The 20,145-nt window shown below is 41.3% G+C and overlaps 1 protein-coding gene across 1 annotated transcript in view; it reads left to right on the top strand.

Annotated features, from left to right (window-relative positions):
* Positions 1–20,145, top strand: part of UNC80 (unc-80 homolog, NALCN activator) — a 140,158-nt gene that overhangs the window by 91,111 nt on the left and 28,902 nt on the right. Inside the window, 15 exon segments of the mRNA XM_017746990.1 lie at positions 84–170; positions 948–1,131; positions 1,734–1,828; positions 2,717–2,806; positions 3,178–3,279; positions 5,563–5,743; positions 6,614–6,882; positions 9,461–9,595; positions 10,253–10,391; positions 12,036–12,132; positions 12,825–12,995; positions 13,206–13,298; positions 16,468–16,503; positions 16,818–17,036; positions 19,432–19,632. Coding sequence (XP_017602479.1) covers positions 84–170; positions 948–1,131; positions 1,734–1,828; positions 2,717–2,806; positions 3,178–3,279; positions 5,563–5,743; positions 6,614–6,882; positions 9,461–9,595; positions 10,253–10,391; positions 12,036–12,132; positions 12,825–12,995; positions 13,206–13,298; positions 16,468–16,503; positions 16,818–17,036; positions 19,432–19,632 — 2,099 coding nt within the window.

The raw sequence follows: 20,145 nt of genomic DNA, 5'->3' as shown, positions 1-20,145 counted from the left end.
AGAAACAAAGCAAGAAAGGACAAAAGGGAGAAATCTGTTCTTCATTTTTTGATGAGAAGAAAAAACATGTGCTTTTCTTCCAGGACGAGCTGATGTATATGCTAAGGAAGCTTTTGTTGAACATCGGAGACTTTCCTGCCCAGACATCTCATATCCTCTTTAACTACTTGGTGAGTAGCTTGTGGGCCCACTGTGCAGCCAAGAACCTCTCCTCTGCCTTCGTGTGTGCAATAAATGCACTTCATTTTTCTTACTTTTACTTTTCTTACTCTCATAGTTCATATCTGCTCCTAATTGTGGGTGTGAGTCACCAGGCTTACACCAGCCTTTCTGGCCTCCTGGGGAGAGGAACAGGAAGCTTTCTCTTTTTAATAAACCCCTAAGCAACCTGTCATGGATTTCTGAACTGAACCTCAGCCAGTGAGTTCTAGACAGTTAGAAGGGTCCCAGCACCAGAAAACTTTAATTATTTTACTTAATTTGGGTTCAGAAAGTGCTTTGCTGATAGACAGTCCTCTTGGAGCAAACCTAGCAGCTTCTTTCAAGATTGTGGACAAATGTTGTAGTTAGGAGATGAAGCAGACAAGGTGTATGCATCTCCAGGGAGCCTTCTGTTGTTTGTGATTGTCTACATGGCAGCACTTCAGAGCAGAAAGAATAGGAAGTCTCTAACTGCACACATTCTGCCTTTTCCTCATCTGCAGTGGTGTTTAAGGCTATACTGCAACAGTATGTTTTGCCCCCAGTCCTCATCACTTCTAGAAAAAGGAAGAGTAGTACAGGCAGATTGTTCTTTAGTATCTAAAATTTCAGGATGAAAGTTGAATGAGTTTATCCCTCTGAATGAAGAAAGGTAGAATAATACTGTTATTCTGTGTTTATACAATGCTCTGCACAGTTAAAAGAGTGTGTAAAACCTGATATTTCCTCTTACTTATTACCTGCAGGTAGGATTGATCATGTATTTTGTAAGGACTCCATGTGAATGGGGCATGGATGCCATTTCTGCCACTCTTACCTTCCTTTGGGAAGTGGTGGGTTATGTTGAAGGACTCTTCTTCAAGGATCTCAAACAGACCATGAAGAAGGAGCAATGTGAAGTGAAGCTGTTGGTGACTGCCTCGATGCCAGGTATAAGAAATAAGTCTATAAATCTCCTTCACTTCAAAGTTCATGGCCCACTCTACCAAAAAGAAAATGCATCAGAACTGGATCAGAAAAAGACCTATTACAAATGGCTGCATATTGTAAGGCAGTTTTCCTTCAGTTGAGTATTCAGTCACTAAATTCTACTGCTACTTCCTTGAGATACAAAAAACCCCTGTAAGAGCTCTCAAAGAAGCAAACAGAAAGTGAATTAAAACAGTATTTCAACCCACAGTTTTGTGCCAGTTGGGCTGTGAAAGGCTGGCAGGATCATCATTCAGACTCTGGGAATCATGAGTCAGATGAGATACTTTGCTGATAAACAGGTTCGACCTTTTATGTATGATTCTTCCTCAGAGTTGAAAGTTGCTACTAAAGCCATCTTATCCTTTAAAAACATATCAATTTCTCATCAACTGTGGAAGGGTGGGAATATATTAACCCTACTTAATGGTTCCAGACAGGACTCACATGGTCTGTCTGCCTGTCCAGGAATGAATTTTAAGTACCACTCTTCCTCCATGGGCAGTCTCTTGAAATTGAGTTAATTAAAGAGGCCAGGGAGAATGCAACTTTTCTTCCTCTAGGCACAAAAACCCTTGTCGTGCACGGACAGAATGAGTGTGACATCCCAACGCAGTTACCAGTCCACGAGGACACACAGTTTGAGGCTCTTCTGAAGGTAGGAGTGAGTTTTTGAGCTGGACAAACTGCTTACATTTACCTGCCATACATGTATGCCAGCAATCCATTCTGCCTGATCGTCCTGTTCCAGTGTCAGGGAGGGAAGTTCTGCTCACAGGCATGTCTGTCTCCCTGTGAGGGGAGCTTGGTTGCAATACACGGGTTCCCATGTTTAAGGATAATAAAAATGCTCTGAACTCACAGAAAGCCCAAACCCCACAAATGCAAGCACATTTGGAGACACTGCAGCCTGTTGGGTATTTCCTGTATACTTTTGATAAATACATAAATCATTTAAATGTTTGGTTTTATCAACACTAGAGACAACAGATTGATTGAGATCTGAGTGAAAATGATGGTTCAGTAGCCACAACGATATTTTGGGATCCAGGAGCTATGTGGTCACTTCCCCTTTCTGCCAAAAAATTCTTGGGTTGTTTTAACTGAGCCACATAGGAAACAGATTTGTAATAGCCTTCAGTTTGTCTGACTATGTTAGATTTTACTGGAAATCACATCTCAGTGTTTTGATGGGTCAGAACTTTAGTGTCTCTGTATATCACCTATCACTAAATCTTGATAAATACCCAGGCCCATATGGCTCATACAGTCAAACAAATATGTGTGATATGAAGACATCGAGATAAGTAACATCAGTGTTCACAATTGTGATGTCTGCATGCCCTGATTATCACAAACATACTCAGGTACTTCATGATTAAAAAAAGAAATAATTAAAGCCAAATTAATAATTAATGTGCCAGTCTGATTGAGGCATGCATGCTTGTGCCTTTATAGATTATTAGATGGATATTCTTCTTTCAGATGTGGTATTTGTACAAAACATCTAAAAAGTAACAAGGTATTTTGATTTCTTTCTTTTCAGGAATGTTTGGAGTTTTTTAACATACCTGAAACTCAGTCTTCTCATTATTTTTTAATGGATAAGCGTTGGAATCTCATTCATTACAACAAGGTAAGGCAAAGATCGGGTCCACGTGATTTCGTTCTTGTGACTTTTCATCTTGAACAAGCAGCCTATAAATAGCTCTGTCCTGTGGACTTCACATCTTTAGTTATGTGTGGTGAAAGATTGGAGTTTGAGAGAAGAGGGAAGAGGCAGAAGAGGGAAGAGGCTGAAGAGGAGTCCCTTGCTCTTAAGTCAAGAATGTCTAGTTTTCTTAGAAAAGATCAAATTTCTCTTCTGTTTGTGCTCTTTCACAATGCCTGACACTGTCGGAAAGCCCCTGCCCTTCAGAAAGGGCTAAGGGCCCTTTATTCCATTCTGTTGAGTGATGCCATAGTGATTACATTTATTTAAAATACACTTTTTTCCTTTCCTGGCAGACCTATGTCCGTGATATTTATCCTTTCCGGAGGTCAGTTTCTCCCCAGCTCAACCTGGTGCAGATGCATCCAGAAAAGGGTCAAGAGCTCATTCAGAAACAGGTATCTTACTGTCACCAAACACCTCTTCCCAGAAACAAACCCTGAAAATAATTTTTTTTTTTGCCTTTAAAGGCTTTCCCTCATGCTGCATGCAGATTAAGAGCTTTGCTGGAGAAGTAGCAATCAGCATGAAATCTGCCTTGGGGCCACATATACTGTACATTATTGCAGGAAGAGTAAATAGTGGGATGTGAATTCCCCCTCCCCCACTCTGTCCACCCAGTTTCCTTTAGGTGGATCATTTTGCATTCTCTTATACTTGGCCAGAAAAGCTTCAGTTGCCTCAGCTTCAGAAGTTGTTTATTCCTTTATTTAACATGACCTCTGGGCTGGGGAGCAGGAATTATCTACTCTACTTTTCTCTCTTTAGGGATTGTTACCTGCCTTTCTTCCTTGTCCTGCTCTCAGAGGTCAGACTTTATCACAGCTACTCCAGAGGGACAGCATTATGTGTTTGGTCAGGGGAATATCTGCCCTCAGAAGAGCACTGTCCTCCCTATCTTCCAGCTTTGTGACTTGATGATCTGTCCTGCTGATGTTCTGCAGTTCCCAGGAGCTCTCTCTTAGGAACTGCACCCTAAATAGAGTGGCAATGCAGTGCTTTTAATGAATTGCAAACGCCTACATGTGTTTAGGCAGTGAGACATTGGTATTGATCTTACACTGCCTTTAGAAGCCACATGTCGCAGTAGCACAGAGCTAAATGTTTAGAGAAAATTGTTGTAACTGTGTCTGCAGAGGATGGTAATAAGCAGAAAATTAAAAAAGATATGTGGGAATGTGGTTAAACATTATGCATTTGGTATTAACAGTTGTATTTTTGTAGCCAAAAATCAGGTATTGTAGTTGTGTTTTTACTGAGAGTAGGGAAATATCATCAGGAGTGGTTATGAAAGGCAGCTATAAAGCTGCTTAAGAGCTACTAGCATCTAAAATAATGGAAAATATAGCTAATGCAATCTCATATGTGTATGGCACAGAATAGGGCAGTATTTCGTGTGCTGCATCTGTCAGTAGAAAATCAATAAAAATCTGAACTTACTTGGAATCAACTTGGTTGCTTCTCTAACAGAAATTAGTCTGGTTCAAAAAGATGTCCCACAAATAAATGAGTTTAATACACCCTATGTGATTCAAAAATATTAAAATGAGCTTCCCATTTTTGTCAGGGCATTGTTTTACTTTCCACATTTTTATATTTAGAGTACTTGGAGCCCAAATTATTTCTAAGGTTAAACTTGTATCACACATTTGCTAGCCTCTCTGTAGTCATACAAGATGTTGCCGGAAAACATCCAGCTTCAGCAAATAAAGCAACACTGTAGTAACCACCCACAGAGCAGCAATCCATGGAAAAGTATTTTTTTTTGTTGCTTGGTTGAGCACCGAATTTTGAGCTGAGTGCACTTCAGAGCAATGTCACAGCAAGGCAGGTGAAGCTGATGTTTGTCACATGTTAAACCACATGCTTCAAGTTTTGGTTTTGGCTTCATCCCAGTAGCTACAAGCCGTCTCAAAACTGCTTCCAAAGAGAGTTGCTTCTGGAACTAAACATCACTCTGCTTTAATGGTTACTTCTAGCATCAAAATAGAAATAGAATATCTAGCCTGGCTAGTCCTACCAATCACAAGTTCAAAGTAGGCTGGTAGAATGGAATTCGGTTCCCCAATTGGTGTAAACAGGAAGTGATAATCTGAAATCAAGCAAGATTTTGCTCCTTTGCAGTAACACTGCAGTAACAAAGCAGAATCTGGTCTGCTTTGTTTTATTGTCTACTTTTTCTTTTACAATCATACATATACTTTCCATGGCCAGATGTCAGCCCGCCTCATCCCAGAAGGTAGATAGCAATTCCAACTTCTTGTTGACTGTAGTCTAAGACCTTGCAGAGAGGAACTACAACCATATGGCTTTCAGTTTGGCAATGGTTTCTCTGACCACCCTGGGGCTTACATTAATCTACAGAAAAACCCATGGCAAAGTTGAAAATTGTTCTGCAACCACTTAGGGTCCTCCAGAAGACTGAAATAGAAAATGTTATTAGTCATTTTTACAAACACAATCCATCTTTGCAGAGCTGGGCTGGAGAACAGTGGTCACACAAATTCTAGTGAGAGGGTGCAGCACCAGCCCTGTGAATTTGATCATGATCCTCTGAGCCATGAGTGCAGCATCCCTCCCATCAGAGAAAGCCGTGGAAGTGAACCTGATGAAGTGCATATACATTTCAAAGAGCTTTTGAATTAGGCTGATACCGATCTTTGTCTCTTTTTCTCTGCCAGGTGTTCACCCGCAAGCTGGAGGAAGTGGGGCGGGTGCTGTTCCTGATCTCACTGACGCAGAAGATTCCTCCAGCCCACAAGCAGTCTCATGTGTCCATGCTCCAGGAGGACCTCCTCCGCCTGCCTTCGTTTCCCCGAAGTGCCATTGATGCTGAGTTCTCACTCTTCAGTGATCCCCAAGGTATGATCCTTCAGCAGCTTTCCTGGAGCGCTGCACAAGGCCCAGAAGGTTTCAGTGCCTCATTTGCCTTAGAAGCACGCAGGCTTACCGCTTTTCTGGAAGCTGATGAATCTCTTCCTACGGAAACTGATACAGACCTGTTGGTTTGTAAGCACAGCAGCTGAAAGAGCTTCACTGTTAGAATTCTCCAGAAAAGGCTACTTTCTTTGGACCCAAATGAGAATAAGTTTTGAGTATTAAAATCATGCATGAGACTACCCAGAAAGGTTTGCCTGAAGTCCTTTGCTGTCTGCTTTGAGGAAGCAATTGACATCCAATGAAGACTAGGCAAATTCTGCAGCAGGGATAAGGAAACAGTCCACAGAGAAACTTTGCTCTGAATGTAAAGTAGGGTTTCCAGCCTGATGTTAAATAGGTTAAATAGGCCATTTTTGCACAGTGGTAAGCATTGGCATGTTCTGTAACAGCCATTAAGGCACTTGATTTCAGAAGCATTATTGTAACACTGCATCAGTCTCCTATGATGTGTGGGACACCTGGAACATAAAAACTGAGCATAAATCTGCACAGTCTCTGTGTGAGGCAGATGATGCATGTACAAGCTCAGATCTCCCATTTTTTAAGAGAAGAGTGTCCAACCAGCAGATTAGTGAGCTGTGATATTTATCATTCTTTATCTTCATACTGAAGCTTTCAGTCAAGGTTTGCTCAAGCCCTGTGGGCACTTATAGAAACTCAGGCTGGGTGAAATAATTTTAAAAAGGCAGAAGGACGGTCATTGTTGTGGGATGGTTCTTTGCAGGGAAGTGAGGCTGGCTGTGGTGGACAGAGTTGACTGCTGTTGGTGTTGATTACTCTCCTCCCCTGCAGCTGGGAAAGAGCTCTTTGGTCTAGATACTCTTCAGAAAAGCTTGTGGATTAAACTGCTGGAAGAGATGTTCCTTGGCATGCCCAGCGAGTTCCCATGGGGGGATGAGATCATGCTGTTCCTGAATGTGTTCAACGGTGCCCTGATCCTGCACCCTGAGGACAGTGCCCTGCTGAGGCAGTATGCTGCCACAGTCATCAACACAGCCGTGCACTTCAACCACCTCTTCTCCCTCAGCGGGTACCAGTGGGTGCTGCCCAGCATGCTGCAGGTGAGCTATGCCCAGGAGCAATGCAAGGGAACTCTGCCAAGCGAGCACTGTGTCTTGCTGACAGAGAGCAGCTTTAGGTCAGACCTTAGGAAGAAATTCTTCCTGTGAGGGTGGTGAGGCCCTGGCACAAGTTGCCCAGAGAAGCTGTGGCTGCCCTATCCCTGTGAGTGTTCAAGGTCAAATTGAACAGGGATTGAAGCAACCTAGTCTGGTGGAATGTGTTCCTGCCCATGGCAGGGCGTGGAACTGGATGGGCTTTAAGGTCCCTTCCAACCTAAACCACCCTGTGATTCCATGATGGAATTGACACTTAACAGGGAAACGTTGATCTGCTGAGTCCTCATGAGAGCTTTTAGGTGCCCCAAGAAGGCAACAGTGGGATGGCCCAAATTAGCTTTCTATTCCCCTCTTGAGTAAATTACATTTTCTGTTCTCCTTTGTGTTAAGTAAATAAATGTCTGTTTTCCTTTCTGTGTATTTCTGCACAGAAATTTGAAATTTCTGGACAATTTTTGGACCTTGGGCATCTCTTCGTGGTTTTTCCTTCAGGGATGGCTGAAGTTTGGGAAATAGTTGAAATATCTGGATTTACTACTTGCTGATTGAAACTAAATTATATTCACTTTCTAAGTACAAAAATAACTCAAAATGTTTATGAAAAGCTGCATGTTGTCTTTTCTTCTGAGTGATGAGAAATATTGGAAGTGTCAGAAGTGGAGTTTCTCTTCACTTCAAGATGAAAAAGTGGGCCTCTTTTCCTTTTGATTCTTGAAAAAAAATCAGCTGCTGAAAATAAAATTTTAAAAAATAGTTCTTTTACAGACAGGATTATTCCTGCAGGGCTCAAAGACAGTATCTAAGTAGAGATTTAGTATTATAATGCAAATACAGAAAAGAATCATCCCTGTACATGTTCATTTTCACACAGTTAACAGAGCATAATAATTAAGACCAGTGATTACTTTAGCTATCTAAGCAAGCTCTGTAGTAACTGGAAAGTCTGATATCCTGCCTTACATGATTAGATAAGTATGAATTGGATCCAGGTCAGCAGTGCATGGGTTTATTAATGAGAAACAAGACATTTTGAAATAAAATAGCCTAATAACATAATTTGAAGTCCTCAACAGTAACCACTTCATTTTCATATTGAGAGAAATTAGTTTGTAATTCTTTCCTATCCTCACTCTCAATTATTGTCAACTACTGAATTATTGAAATACCATTCCTGGGAGGTTAAAAAAGCAATTCCAAAAGAAAATGCAAGTGCTGCTGAGCTTTTTGGTTTTGCAGACTTTCATTTCTCTGTGCCAGACACCTAAGATCAGCTGGTTCGTTTGTGGTCAGTTCTTTTACCACTTCTGGGCTTGATCCAGGCACTAACTGAAGCTCAGTTCCTGATGCATACATGCACATACTCCCACACAGCTCTTTTCTTGCAGGTTTTTCCATTTTCCTTGGTAAAATGCATATACAGCTAATTATTTCCCTTTTCTCAGCTAAAGGAGATACTGCTGGTAATTGTCTGGCCTCATCCTCATGCTAGAGGGTTCTGGTTGTATTAAAGCTGTGCTAATTTCCTCAGCCTACCAGGGCACTGAAAAGTCTCTGCAGAGGTCTCACACAGAGAAGTTATTCCTAGGAATTCATACTATTTACATAACTGAGAAATAAATCCCACCTTTTGGCAACATACTGTCTGCATGGTTCAATGGCCAGCCCTGAAGGAAATGCCACTCTAAAAACCTTGAAATATTTTAAAAGTGGGTGGCACTGTCACTATGTTGGAGGACAGAGTAAGAGTTCAAATTGTCACGACAAACTAGAGATGCAGTCTGAAAAAAAACCAAGCCCAAACCAACACACCATATTGGTCAGCTTAGACCTTACTTTTGAATCATCAACCACAGAATGTGGGAGGAAAAGTAACTGATTCAGTGGCACCTCAGCAGGACAGAATATTGGAGTTACAGATCTGAAGCCAAACATGAATCAACAGCATCCTTCTACTGAAGGATAGAAGAGAAAAATATCTCAAGTGCCAGTCGGGGTTGACTACAGAGATTTGTATCATGTGAAAAAGATGGAATAATTCTGCTTTCATCAGCAGCAGTCCTGACTGGACGTACTGGCTCTATCCAGCTCAGAGAAAGCATCAGTTAATTCAAGAGACTGCAGGAAAAGAGGGATGTTCATGTAGAAAGCATGTCTTGTGAGAAAGGACTGGAAGATTTGGTTGACTGAAAAATATGAAGATTCAAGAAGAAAGTACTAACTGGCTTCTAACATGTAAAGTGCTTCTAGGTAGGAGAGGGAAGGAATCCACCTTGATATGTAGGACAAAAAATATTGGACTAATAATGTGAAGAGGGTTCAAGCAGGAAAGGCAAACTTTTTTCCTAAGGATATTTGGTCCCTGAAATGCATTGCCAGGGATGGTGGTCCAGTCTCCGTCTTTAAAAGTGTGTTAGACAAACCTATCAGGAATGACAGTGCTGTAGTTGATTCAATCTGGGCTTAAGAGGTGAAGAGCTCTTCCACTGGAGTATTGCCTCCATGTCCTTTTCCATGTGCTCAGGTGTACTCCGACTACGAAAGCAACCCCCAGCTGCGCCAGGCGATTGAGTTCGCGTGTCGCCAGTTCTACATCCTGCACCGCAAGCCCTTTATCCTGCAGCTGTTTGCCAGTGTGGCCCCTCTCCTAGAGTTCCCTGTGAGTAAGAGCCATTCTCTTGTCTCGGGGGGGGGGAAGCCTGTGTGTGCAGCCACTTCCCGTCAGAGGTCGCAAGGAGAGAACACTCGCTGCTGCACAGAACCAGGTCCTGAGTTATTTCTGCACACTTCTGTGCTTCACTTGATGGAGCGGGGTGCTGAGATAGCAGGCTGCTGGTGTCCAGGCCAGTAAATGTGGTCTCACTTTAAATTTCAGTGTATAAATATATTATAAAAGGACAATAATGACTTGTAACTCTTTAAATGCAAATCCATTCTTAGACTCCAGCAACAGGAATTAAAAGCTTAATGCCAAATTTTAGTACATGTGAAGTGTAAGATTAAATTAGTCATGTTTTGAAATATTCATTAATTATGTTTTAACATTTTAGTGAGTTCAGTCAAGTTAATGGAATCTTAGTTTGAAGTGGGGCACTGTCAGCACACCTATCTTTGTCCTTCACAGGGCAGCAAAGATCTGTGTTCAGTTTTCAGCTCATGCTCCCACTGTAGCATCAGTCTGTTGAGTCAGGCAAGGCTTACTGTTTGAGAGCAGTGAGCTCTTGAACTCCACGTGGACCCGTTGTCAAAAACAAAGATTGTCCACACCTCCAGGTAAATATTCCTGGGATTATATGAATGTCTCTTGTTGGAACAGGATGCTACAAACAATGGAACCAACAAAGGAGTGTCAGCTCAGTGCCTGTTTGACCTGCTGCTGTCTTTGGAGGGAGATACTCCAGATATTTTGGAGATCTTAGAGCTGGTGAAAGCAGAAAAGCCTCTCAAGTCATTAGGTAATAATAAAGCACCCTTTATTCAGTAATTCTGGTTTATTGTTTATTGATTCAACAGACATTTGATGCAGCACGATTTCTTCAGAGCCCTTCTCTTCTTTAGGAATGTCCTATCTGTTTCTTATGCCTCATGAGGCTTTTAATACTGGGTTTATTACCATCATCCTTTTGATATTTTCTGCAGGAGGGGAATTATCAATTAATTTTATTCCAAAGCTACTTTTTCTGCTTTAAGCCTTCTAATCTGAGACTAGACTCTGGCATTTTGAATTTTAACATGTGTGGGTGAAGAATAAAGATGCCTAATAAACTGTATTATGCTGACAAGGTCAGTGTCATCCTCTGCTCTGCTGCATACAGGCAGGAAAAAAAGGCATCCTCTCTCATGGCCAGACTGTGACTAGTAGATGATGGTGATACAATTCAGATATTCAGCAGTGCTGAGCTCCTGGGGGTGTTGATTTATCATAAATTAGGTTATATATGGCTGTATGGTGTATCCAGGACATTCTGTCTCTTGATAGTTATCCATGCAATGCCACATTTAAGAATTTGGCTGCTTTGTGATTTTTGCTGATTTTTATAAGGAGGATTCCAAATTTGCACTTCTCTTAAATACTAGTTATCTTGATGCACTGCGAAGCCTGTCTGGCCTTAGAGTTAAAGCTCTGTAATAAAGTGGGATTTTATAATGCTGCACAATTATATACAAACTTATAATATAAAGTGATATGGAAACGGAAGATATTTCTTCTTCTTTGTGGATTGTACCACACATTTATATAAAATCTTGGAGGTTTCTGTGGAGAGCTATTATAAACAACTCTAAAAATTCTCAGGTATGAGTTGATGATGAGACTGTAAATGAGTATGTTGTGTATCTGGTATCATCCATATGAAGATCAGAATTATCTAAAACAACTGACTTCCAAGTTCTGTTGTTCAAAATTATTTACATGTTTTAGGACCTTAACTTTGACTTGGGCTCCTGCATAACAAAGTCACTTTTGAAAACAGGACTATAGTTCTACTAAAAATATTACTCTTCTACAAATATTCTTTTTAGTTTCTTAGCGCCCAGAACTAATTATCCCCAAAGTGATATTTGTAATATGTGACTTAAATGCTTTTGAAAGCTTTTTCTGAAATCTCTAGCAAAACAGACTCACTTTTGTGTTGGCAACCATGTGGCTATGAGTATATAAGGGGTTTGATTAGAAGTAAAACTATCTTCTGCCATCAGTGGTGCATCAGCATCATTTTTTCTGTGGTTGGAACATCTAAGAAAAAGCATAGGGAACATAAAAATTATCATTAATTTGACACGTGTCCTTGCCATGTATGAGCTTAAGACTTAGCTTTTGATGAGTGATGGTTGAAACAGCCCTCTGTAGGTCTTCTGCTCAGCAGTGAGTGACCTGCTGAGAGCTGTTTAACCCACTGAGTTCTTGGGCAGTATGGTTCAAGTAGGAGTGCAGCATATGTTTCTTTTCTAGAGATAAATTTTTATCTGTCCAAGAGCCTATTGGGCATTGTTAACATGAAAAGCAAGCAATAGAAGAGGGGGGAAAAAGAAGTGTGCTAGCTCCTTTCATAGTTAGTATGATCACGTGATAGTCTTCTCATATTGCTTTACTCCCTCAGACTTCTGCTATGGGAATGAAGACTTGACCTTTTCCATCAGTGAAGCCATCAAGCTGTGTGTGACAGTGGTGGCTTATGCTCCTGAGTCATTCAGAAGGTGATAATCTGTTGTCTTGATTTGTGCAGACTCAGAAAAGGCATAGGAGTTGCATATGGTACGTGAAAGCAAGGCTGCAAATGGAGGCAGTGGCTATAGAAATGCATTCCAAGTATGGGGCTTCTCTGAGGCCAAGCCTCTGCCTGTTACCCTTTCCTAGGGCACCAGCTCCAAGTCCTGCCAGCTGCTGGTGCAGCACTAAGCTGGATGGCAGCCAGAGCAGCAACATGTAAGCCATGTTTCCCAGTGGGGATCACACCATATCCTGTCAGTTTCTGTCATCAGAGGAGCAATGGAGAGGGAACTGGAGGGTGAGAAGCAGGGAGCTGGAGGGAACAGGAAGATAGCAGAAAGAGGGGAGATAATTTAAGTACAAATGTTAGTTTGCAAGAGGGAATAAGAGAATGAGAGAATCTTTGGAAAGGAAAATGCTTGTTAGCAAATGGATGACATATTTGGAAGATACCTGAAAGTTCAGAGGGTTTTATTATTATCATTGTTTCATGTGTCATCTAGTTTCCCCCTGAAGTTCCTAATCCAATTGTTTCTTTGTCTAAAGACTTCTAGTGAGAAGCAATGAAATCATATGCCTAGTGACAGATCAAGGGTCTTCAGATAGAAACCTAAGCCTCTACCTAATGTGAGTTTAGGAATGACAAAATAAAACAGACCAAGTATTGTTATTTCTCCAGCCTCCAGATGCTGATGGTCTTGGAAGCACTGGTTCCCTGTTACTTGCAAAAATTGAAGCAACAAACCTCTCAAGTGGACACTGGGACAGCAGCTCGGGAGGAGATTGCTTCTATGGGTGCCCTTGCCACCTCTTTGCAGGCCCTCTTGTACAGTGTAGAAGTTCTCACCAGGTAACACACATGAGCCAAGGGGCTGAGCCTGCATTTGGTTGTCTGTGTGGGGAGAGGGAATGCACAGGAGGCCACAACACGCAGCTTAGCTTGATTAATGGTTGAGTTTTAGACTTGGTAAAATTAATGCCAGAATTCAGAGCAAGAACAGAATTTCTGTGTGCTTTTTAGATTTAATGTGGAGTGTGCTGTTCACCTTCTCTTTGCCAGGCCTATGACAGCCCCACAGATGAGTCGATGTGACCAAGGCCATAAAGGGACCACAACGGCAAACCACACCATGTCAGCAGGTGTGAACACCAGGTAAGGCTTTTTTTCTTTCTCATTTTTTGAAACCGTTTGTTGGGGGTTTTTTTCAGTAAGGTAACATCTCATTGCTTAGAGTGCTTGGCCTGAGGGAGTGCTCTGGGTACTGCACTGTGGGAGAAAACAGTCACATAAAAAGAGCACATTCCTCAGGACTGCATTTCTCATGGTAACCAAAATACCCAAGACTAGGATTTCTAGTTTAAAACAATGTATCTAAATAGAAGACCAGGGTACCAAACTGGAGGACTCGCATCCTAAATTACTCATTCCCCTTTTTGCTCTCTGGAAGTATATTGCTGAAGCTCACTCATTCTCTGCTTTGCTTCCTGCTGAGTCCACTGTCAAACTGACCAGTGGGCAGAGCATGCTTGGATGGCAGAAGGGTCAGATTCTTCTGGCCTTGTTCTAAGGGGCTGAACAGCTGTACAAACACAAACTGCCTGCTAGTTGAGGCTCGCAGACTGGCGCCTCCTCTAGTTTTCTTTAGTTCCCTTTCCCATTTCCCTGTACATTCCCTATGGTCTCTTTCTATGATCTTTACCTCCACATTGATGTGGGGGTTTTTTACAGTTACAGATAGCAGAGGAAGCGTAACTGACAATTTGAGAGAAATGAAAGGATGCCTGAAGATCTTCTTGTCCTTCTTAAATAATCCCAAAACCCAACCAAACAAAACACCAAAGAACTTTCACACAGAAGAGGGAAACAAAGAAGGACATGGCAGTAGTGAACTGTAATTCTGCTCCTTGGCCATAGTGGCCATTCCAGTTAGGCTGCTGCAAATTAGACAAGGCCACTGACAATTTACTTGGTCATAGAAGAAGGGCTTAAGAAACCTTGTAACAAAATCCACCCACAAGCATTTGGGATTGTGAAGTTTTTTCTTTGCAGTAGGTAGCCCTGCCTTCTCCTGACCAGACTATGTCTTACTGTGCTAAAAATCTGAATGTTTGTGCTGAACTGGAAGGGGAATTGTACCCTAGCAGAAGCTTGGGCAGCTGTTTTTCCAGAGTTTTCCAAGTTATTACCCGTCTTTTTTTTTTTTTTTTTTTTTTTTTAAATTCAAGGGGTCTAGAAATCAATTTCTGCATGGATCATCAAAGGGCTATTATGTCAGTTTATAAATGTGTACACATCTTGGTTGGTAACTCCTGGCATGAGTCTGTTATTCTTTAAAATCTATTCAGTCAGGGATGAAACATGGCTTTGACTTTCAATCCCTGATCTGAGAAGCAGATAAACTCCAGACATGATAAACCAGCAGATAAACCAGACATGCTCAAGTCTGAAGTGGACATTTGCCATTTACTTCCTTCGAAAGATTGCTCGGTCTAAGGAAAATAAGGTGTAATGGAAAGTAGTACTTTATTATCTATCTGCTGATTTTGGAGAGCAGTTAATATGTATCTGCTGACAGAGAATGTAGGCATTCCCAATGCAGTGTGACTCAGGCATCTTGACTTACATTTCCAGATTTTTCTAATTATCAAACATTCAGCCTCTGATCCAAAATATTTTTGCACTGCTCCAGGTTTCCTGGACTTGTTGCTTCTGTTGTGTTATCATTGCAACAGACATCTGCTAGCAACAGCAGAAGTCTCATGATGTTAGAATGATTACTGATTAAGCCTTGGACATGTTAGCCAAGTAGTTCAGGGTCTATTAATGCATTCTGAAAAAGAAGTAGCAAGACAAAATGACAATAAAACATAATAACCATGTTGCAGTGGGGATCCTGCAACACGCATATATCAAACCAGGAGTCCCGTGGAAAGAAAATACATATGGACAGACAGATTCTTGATAGCTGTTTCAGAGATGTTTATTTCTCCAGCCGCATGGCCGGGGCTCTGCTCAGGAACTGTTCAATCACGGGACCAAGGGTCCTTCTGCCCGCGCAGGGAACACAAACCAACCAATGGGAACGAGGCTGAGCAGGGACAGGGAAGCCCCGTGTCTGTGCCCTCAGGGCCCCTCTCCCAGGGCTACCACGCAGGGGAGCTCCTGACCAGACTATGTCTTACTGTGCTAAAAATCTGAATGTTTGTGCTGAACTGGAAGGGGAATTGTACCCTAGCAGAAGCTTGGGCAGCTGTTTTTCCAGAGTTTTCCAAGTTATTACCCGTCTTTTTTTTTTTTTTTTTTTTTTTTAAATTCAAGGGGTCTAGAAATCAATTTCTGCATGGATCATCAAAGGGCTATTATGTCAGTTTATAAATGTGTACACATCTTGGTTGGTAACTCCTGGCATGAGTCTGTTATTCTTTAAAATCTATTCAGTCAGGGATGAAACATGGCTTTGACTTTCAATCCCTGATCTGAGAAGCAGATAAACTCCAGACATGATAAACCAGCAGATAAACCAGACATGCTCAAGTCTGAAGTGGACATTTGCCATTTACTTCCTTCGAAAGATTGCTCGGTCTAAGGAAAATAAGGTGTAATGGAAAGTAGTACTTTATTATCTATCTGCTGATTTTGGAGAGCAGTTAATATGTATCTGCTGACAGAGAATGTAGGCATTCCCAATGCAGTGTGACTCAGGCATCTTGACTTACATTTCCAGATTTTTCTAATTATCAAACATTCAGCCTCTGATCCAAAATATTTTTGCACTGCTCCAGGTTTCCTGGACTTGTTGCTTCTGTTGTGTTATCATTGCAACAGACATCTGCTAGCAACAGCAGAAGTCTCATGATGTTAGAATGATTACTGATTAAGCCTTGGACATGTTAGCCAAGTAGTTCAGGGTCTATTAATGCATTCTGAAAAAGAAGTAGCAAGACAAAATGACAATAAAACATAATAACCATGCTGAGGTATTCTTTCCACTTGGTGAGCTCTGGTTTTGTGAAACAGACTGAGCACTGGGGTGAAAATCAGTAAAAGTCACTTGAAAGAGAGCAATGATTTTTAAGTCTGAATTTTTCCTTTCAGAACAAGGTCAATAACTCTAGCAATATGTGTTTTGATGGAAGCTGGGAGGTAAAGGCAATTCAGTGTGGTCAGTAACTACGTGTAGGCATCGTTCCAGTGACACAAGACACCATCCTGACCATGATGCATAAATGTCTGGGTTAGAATAGTGTCACTTTCTTTTAGAAAGGCAAGTTTAGGCACTACTAAGTTTCTGTTTACAACCTCACTGTTTCTGTTTTCCCAGGTACCCAGAACAGGGAGCCAAACTACACTTTATCAGGTACAGTAAAATTTTATCCCAGTCTCCCCCAATGAGTGATGAACCGTTCCCACATACTGTTGCTGTGACAGGCAGCCTTTTTTCAGGGGAGCGTATCAAAGGATAGCTCATACAGAAAATATTTACATTTTTAGCAAGACTTGGCAGATTATAACTTCCCTTTTTTGTTTCTTAATTGCAGATGCAACTACCTTTCTTTCAATTGCAGAGGAAAGCATCTGTTGCAAAAACAAGATGAAGAAGTTGCTGTAATCTATCCCTGATGATCTACTGCATATAACGCTTTCTACTGTATCTTACTTTGTATCCTCCAGGGAGAACCTTCACTTATTGGAGGAGGGCCAGGGTCTTCCCCGAGAGGAGCTGGATGAACGAATTGCCAGAGAGGAGTTCAGGAGACCACGGGAGTCACTGCTGAATATCTGCACAGAGTTTTACAAGCACTGTGGTCCGAGGCTGAAGATTTTGCAGAATCTGGCTGGTGAGCCCCGAGTGACTTCTCTGGAGCTGCTGGATGTGAAGTCCCACATGAGGTATTCACCAGGCATTCTGCTTTTACTTGTTCATTTCAGGGGGGTTCCTTTCTTTTAGCCCTTTCTTTTTCATAAGAACAGATGGAATTGCTTTTTGGTTGTATAGTTTTGTCTGAAACATGCAGGTTTTTTGATGTTCCTTAGATTGTACTGATCCTGCTTGTGTATAAGGAAGGTTTCTTAAGCTTTCCTCTGGTCTCATTCAGACCCCCATCTGAAACAGCTCCATCTGGTATATCAGGACAAGTGGCAGCAAGGAGCAGAGCAGATAAGTCTGTCTCTGCAGGACAAGGGGTGGGGAAGCTGCCTACCTCGCTGAATACAACCTTTATCCTCTCCAGTGGCACTGTGCATCAGAGCCAGCAGCTCACAAGCAAGAAAGGCAGAACGACCGCTTTCTAACTGCCTGAAATACAGGGGAGGATGGGACAGAAGGCATTTACAGGACCAGCATCTCAGCATGTGATGCAGCAGATGCACAAGTCTTTTCTTGAAGTGCTGCACTGAGTCCAGCTCATGGGTTGGATGCAAATGGTTTCACATGGTGCTGACCTAGAAGAAGTTGGGGGTAGGGCCTCCTAGCACTCTGGGCCTGATTCTCTGAATTTGCTCTTCATGTAAACACAAAATAACGTAAGTTGCTACTGAGAAGCAATAACTGGGACAAGAGTGAATAAACCTGATTCTTTTGTCAATTTTTTATTTACACTAGCAGCTGGCAAATACTGCACTCTTCAAGAGAGAAGATCTCTCATGGTCAGAGGTTACAGCAGTTAAAATGACATTGATTTACAGCAGATAATGAGTTGTGCTCTGATTCTCTTAAGTCTCCTGGAAAGTGCTAGAAATAGCTGCTTTGTCAGGGTTGTGACCTGAAATGCTTAATCATAGTTATCTCTAAAAAAAACAACATATCTCAATCCTTACATAAATTCGTAAGTATCAGTGACATGACCAACAGGATTTAACCACTGTAGGACAAACTCAGTTCTACATAGAGAGCAGATTTATCAGAATGTGATGTGACAGTCATGGTCTTGGGAGGCTGACAGGTGCCATTTCAGAGGCTTCAGAAAACAAGATAATATGCTAGTCACTTCAGACAGGATTCATCTCACCCAATTTTATCCACTTAAAAGTCAAATGTTTAGTCTGCAAGAGTCATAAAGATCTTTTTGCACACAGTGAAAAGGAAGATGCACATCTTACTGTTTACCCCATAGAATTTCCCAGGCTGTTTGTTTCTGCTAGGAGGGAGCTAGATTAATTGAGAGTGATGTTTCAAGTTGGATGAAATGGATCTCACATTTTATAATGCATAAGGAAGTTTTCATATACCATTGCATGCAACTGGTGTTGTATTGCCAACAAGAAGCTTAATTATATGGTAATTTAAATTTCACAGCATTAAGGAAAACAAAGCTACTCCATAGTAGGACAAAGTAGTTTTTAAAAAGGAATAATAAAGAAATACTGGATAAAAAAACATTTTTATACCACTTTTGGTTAATCTGAGGAATTTGTTGTCCTTGATCTTATTAGGCAGATTATAAAGAGAATAGAAATATATTCCATTAATTGAATGCATTTCAGAAAAGCCCCCACAATATGATTGTATTGTAGTCATCCAATACAAAGTCTGTTGATGTTTCATGACATACACAGGTTTCTATCCCTTTTATTAGTAGATGTGGCTTTATTTCTGGTCTTTGCTTACCACAAATATCCAAGTATTTCAGATTTTTGTCAAACTGCAAGTGTAAGTTAAATGCTGCCATGATATTTCACAGTCAATACAAAAATGCAAGGCCATCTGGGAGAGTTAGAAAAAGCAACAGCAACACAATCTGTAGAGGTGTTAGGAGAGACAAATCAAAACTGCAGGGAGCAATCCTACAAAGGACATGTTGTGTAAACCTATGGACACATTACTTTTAAAATGTAACACCTGAAAATTGCACGGTGATATTTCCTAAAGTGGTAACACTGAAAAACAAGCACAGAACAAAATCAAATCACTTACTAATTGACAAACAGGTGATGTCCGGTCTGTGTTTCACAGGCATTTGCAATGTTGTAGTCTTACTGCCAGCACAGGTACTTTGATTTTAGCTACACAAATCTGTGATTCCTGATGTTCCCTTGGTGCATTTAATGTCAATGTAAGAGTAATATTTAGACCATTCATGTGTTCTTAAATATAAACAGTGATTCCAGCAAAACAGTCTTAATAGACCAGAACTGTGGTATCAGATCAGAGTTTAAATAGTAGCATATTTGACTTTCACATCATTTTCTTTTTACTAGGCTCCTGAATATTTATATGCTAGTTCATTGGCATGTGTATAGAAATGCAAGCTGTATTTATTTTTCTCTTAATGACCTGTGGTTTCAGATTGGCAGAAATCGCACATTCCCTGCTGAAACTAGCTCCTTATGACACGCAGACGATGGAGAGCCGTGGGCTCCGGCACTACATCATGGAGATGTTGCCCATCACTGACTGGACAGCTGAGGCGGTGAGACCTGCCCTGATCCTCATCTTAAAGAGATTGGATCGTATGTTCAATAAAATTCACAAGATGCCTACTCTGAGGTGAGCAGGTACTCTGGAAACCCTCTGGGGTCCGTTTCTGATGTTGCAAGCCTTGAAGTGTGGGTATGTCATCTACCTCAAGCTGTCATGTTGCAGTGAGCCTTTACAACATACCAGAAAATTACAGGTGTTTTTATCTGTGTGTGTGTTTATGTTGACATTTTTGTTGTGTCTTCTGGTAGCAGCATGGTTATTAAGAACTACAGAGAGCTTCCAGAAATGTCATTTTTCTTTCCTGAAAAGAAGTCTTCAGCTTTTTTCCATCGCATTGCCCTTTTAATTAACTTTTGCTGTGAGGTTTTTAATGGGAAGTTAAACTGTAGTAAGAGTATTTTTAGCATGGCAATACTGTTATGTCATCTGTAAAGACAAAAATAGTCAGGAGCTATGCAGTAGCTTCTGAGTGCTCCCTAGTAAATGGCAAAGAACTGCATCAACTGCTTCAGGTCCATGCCACTGTGTGATACACCAGTGGAAGCCTGGTGTATCACACAGTGGCATTATGGTACGTAG

This window comes from Corvus brachyrhynchos, unplaced genomic scaffold (assembly GCF_000691975.1).
Source record: "Corvus brachyrhynchos isolate BGI_N302 unplaced genomic scaffold, ASM69197v1 scaffold481, whole genome shotgun sequence".
NCBI classification, from domain to species: domain Eukaryota; kingdom Metazoa; phylum Chordata; class Aves; order Passeriformes; family Corvidae; genus Corvus; species Corvus brachyrhynchos.
This window is presented reverse-complemented; position numbering and strand designations above follow the sequence as displayed.